Source organism: Hipposideros armiger, unplaced genomic scaffold (genome assembly GCF_001890085.2).
Source record: "Hipposideros armiger isolate ML-2016 unplaced genomic scaffold, ASM189008v1 scaffold_256, whole genome shotgun sequence".
NCBI lineage: Eukaryota > Metazoa > Chordata > Mammalia > Chiroptera > Hipposideridae > Hipposideros > Hipposideros armiger.
In genome coordinates this window covers 928,812-932,569 of record NW_017731606.1, presented here as the reverse complement: position 1 = coordinate 932,569, position 3,758 = coordinate 928,812, and the positions used below count along the sequence as shown (strand labels likewise).

Below are 3,758 nucleotides of genomic sequence, written 5' to 3'. Positions count from 1 at the left end.
TGACTGCATTTTAGGTGATTACAATGTGGAGTTTGAACACATCACACCCACTGGGAAAAACTTGTTTTCCTTTCTTATTTACCCCCAAATCAGGGAGCGCTGTTATGTCTGATAGCTCCTCCTAATGGCCTTTGTTCTCCAATAGTTCAGTGTCCAGGTTGCTGGACGTGCAGGCACCCACCCAATCCCTATTGCTTAGTGATGCCCTATCATCTCTCCTTCATACTCCAAGCTGTTCACTTTTCAACAGTCCAGGGCCTGTCGTGTGCTGTTCCAGGTTCCTGCTCACACACCATCTCATTTAGCCAGTGCAGCACCCTACCAGTGGCAGAGCGCTTATGATCCCTGTTGTGTAGGTGAGGAGGCTGAGGCTCGGGAAGTGAAGTCACTTTCTCCCCACATGTGGAAGAGCCTGGTAGGTTTTCCCAGCAATCCTTCTTCATGTGGTTCCAAATGTTCTACATCCCCGTCTACACAGATATCAGACCTAGCATCTCTCAGTTACAGGTAAATGGTAGATCTGGGAATAAAATCACGTCTCCGGGTCCAAAGCCCACCACCCTCTGCTGCCATGAGCCTCTGGTGAACCCCACCTGCTCTTCAAGTTGGAACCATCTCACCTGGCCCTTTATTAATCTCTTTGTTTTGCATGCATTGCCCTGTCTGGACCATTGGACTCTGACCCTCCTGGGGTCAAAAATCAAGGCTGGTGCCCTGTCTAGAATCTAACACCGAGGCACCTAATAATACAGATCTCCTACAACTCACACCCTGATTTTACCTTCCAGGGAGAGACTTGTGAACCCGCAGTTTGCGTAGCAGCACGTCAGAAATATTGGGCATGACGTCCAGTCCACTCTTCAGCTCTTCTTCCTCAACAGCTGGGGCGAGTTCAGAAGGGAGCCCTAAAAGAAAAAGAAAAAAAAAAGTGCTTAACTTATAGAATGTCTGTCTGAAATCACAGTATACTGTTGGCAATTTGCTTCAGAGGATAAGAAAGAGCTTTAACATTTAGAAGAAACTAATTATATGCCAGGGACTTTCTAATTGCTCTTTTATCCTCACAATGACTCAATAAGCTAAATTTAATCATCTTATTTTATAGATGGGTAAACCAAGACGCAGCAAAGTTAAGAACTTGCTTATGGTCACGGAACTAGTAAACGGCACAGAAAAACTTCAAACCAATTCTATCTGCTCCAAATTCTAGTTCTTCCCATTGTGCCAAGCTGGGTCTCATGTCTGGGGCCAGAGGTTGGTTTCTGGCAAGCTGGTTGTCTATTTGGCTAGAATGTTTACAAAGGTCCCCTTTTTTTGGTAGGCTTCTCAAGAGGCCTATTGCCCAATTATTCTTCCTCAAATGAGTTCAACAGTTCCATCATCTGTGGCCTGCTTAGAAGTCAACATCTGGTTCCATAGCCCCATAGACAGGAATGAAACAGGGTTTGCTTTACCAGGGTAAAGCAAAGATCATTAGGCCTTTTACAGATCTCAGAAGTAGATGCCTCCTAGTCAATAGCCTTTTGTTATCTCCTAAAACTATCTGGGGTCTGTGCTCTGAAGGCAGAAAGAACAAACCAAATATTCTCCTTTCTGTAAATCTTTCTCCAGCTTTTGTACTGCTCATGAAGATTTCCTTCTCCAGGCTCTAGTCCTGTTTTCCCAGTTGCTCATTAGGAACCTACTGTGGCCCATGGCCTCTAGATAGCATCCCCTGCACCCATTCTGGTTGTTGCTGTCCTGGAGGCCCAGACGTGCTCTTAACAAGTTCTTAGCTCTGGAGGACATGGGCACATGTCCCTGCCCTTGGCATTTGTTATTCATGCAGCACAAACTTGCTGTGCCCTACTGTGGCTCACACTACATTTAAGATTAAAAGCCTCCAATCTCTTTTACTTGAGCGAAGTCAGACATCTTCATCCCATACCATGGTTACTTTCCATTTGCATGCAGGGCTTTATAGTTATTCATGTTTTACCCTCTCTCATGGGTTTTGATGCAGCAGATTTCCAACCTGCTCAATCATTTTCCAGAATTGGAGGCCAGGCCAGAGATCAGGACCACATGCATAGATGTAGTAGCCATCCAAATGGAGCTATGACTGGGAGTCATGTGAACTAGAAGCCTCACCAAGGGAGATCATACAGAGAAAAGGGGAGGTATAATTGGCTCAAAGTAAAGAATGCTTAAATACTTAGAGCTTTCCAGTAATAGAATGGTGTACATCAGTTTCCTAATACTCAGAGCATCCCAGCAAAATCTGGAGGGCCATCTGTCAGAGACAGGGTAGTCAGCAGTCCTTCTCTGAATATGAGATTGGACTATATATATTGTCTTAGCTACCTGTCAACTCTTGGGTTCTGTCCTGGCATTTATTGCTCTCTGACATTTCCATATGACAGATGGTAAATCCCGTGGTGCTTCTGGCCTCACTCTACCTTTATATATCCCAAATACCCAGCAGAGAGGTAATTAAGCAGTGGGCTCCTGAGAAGCTATGTGATTGATTAAATTATACAAAGTCTAATATCAAGTGAAAGCCATGCCAGGGTTTTTTTCCCAGAAAAGTGCCCTAGGTTGAGCACTAACACCGCCCCCCCCCCAAAGTAAGTCGTTAGGGCTTCTAGCCCTGCTAAAATGGCTGCCTGAAGAGTGATCATAGAGCTTATGGATCCCAGAGCCAGCCACCCCTTTTTTGAAGTCAACTAAATGAACGTCACATCAATAACAATGACAAAATTTAAAACCAACCAAAAAATATACCAGCAACTCTCACAGATAGGAAAAGGCAATAATCTATAAAAATAACAGCCAGAAAAAGACAAAACTTACTAAGAATAGATGTAGAGCTCCCACCCTTGATAACCCTTTCTTCTTCCCTCAAAGACTCAGTACTGAGAGAAAGATGTGAGAGAAAAAATTTTGACAAAGATTACAATACCACAGAATGGGATGGGAAGTGGACTCAGGGGTTGAGTGAGCAGCCTGCAGAGGAGATTCAGGATGCTTCTCTAGAACAGAAGAATCTCCCTTCCACCATAATAATACTCCAAAAAGAGAAAAACAGCCTACATCGCTATTTGTTTTTCTTGATGAGGAGGAGAGAAGATGAAAGACAGAATGAATGCACAGTAGCCTACCAGAGCTGATTGCATAGAGCAACGTGGAAGAATTTACCAGACAGGAAGACAAAGAGAGAATAAATAAAACAAGCTCCTCTGAGTGAGTGACAGGAGATGCCCGGAAAGCCCCTGTTGAAGCTGCCCCCCACCCGCTTCTGAGAAATAGCATAGTGGCCAAACTCGGTGGATTCCGTCTTCCTTTATCTGACAGGGGAGTAAGAGTGGCTGCTGAGAATAGCTGGGTCAAGTCTGGAAAATAAATACCTGGGTAGGTTGTCTCGATAACTCTACCCTGAATTGGTGAAACAATCCATAACCCGCTAGTCCTCACCCAAGGGAATAAGATAAGCCCGCACTCTGGTATAATAACTTAAGTGTTAGACTATGAACAAAGTTCGAAAAAGAACAGAAACCAATCCCACAAACACCACTGCCAACAGCTCCATCTGAACTTCCCCTTTTCCCACCAAGCTAGTAACAAAGCAGACACAAAACACCCTCAAGTAAGTGCTGCAGGGAGGACAGAGATCTCAGACAAGGTAGAAAGGAGTCAGTGAAAACTGACCTTCACATATCTAGGTAAAGAGAAAATCCAAGTAGACATGCCCATATAAAAAGAAATAAAATAAAAATAAA

General features: G+C 44.1%; 1 protein-coding gene across 9 annotated transcripts in view; it reads right to left on the bottom strand.

Annotated features, from left to right (window-relative positions):
* The window catches only part of IRAG1 (inositol 1,4,5-triphosphate receptor associated 1), a 116,481-nt gene that overhangs the window by 39,790 nt on the left and 72,933 nt on the right, over window positions 1-3,758 (bottom strand). For all 9 annotated transcript variants that reach the window (XM_019656223.1, XM_019656225.1, XM_019656224.1 and 6 more), the window contains one exon: window positions 782-905. In XM_019656223.1, the coding sequence (XP_019511768.1) occupies window positions 782-905 (124 nt within the window). The remainder of the gene's footprint in view (window positions 1-781; window positions 906-3,758) is intronic.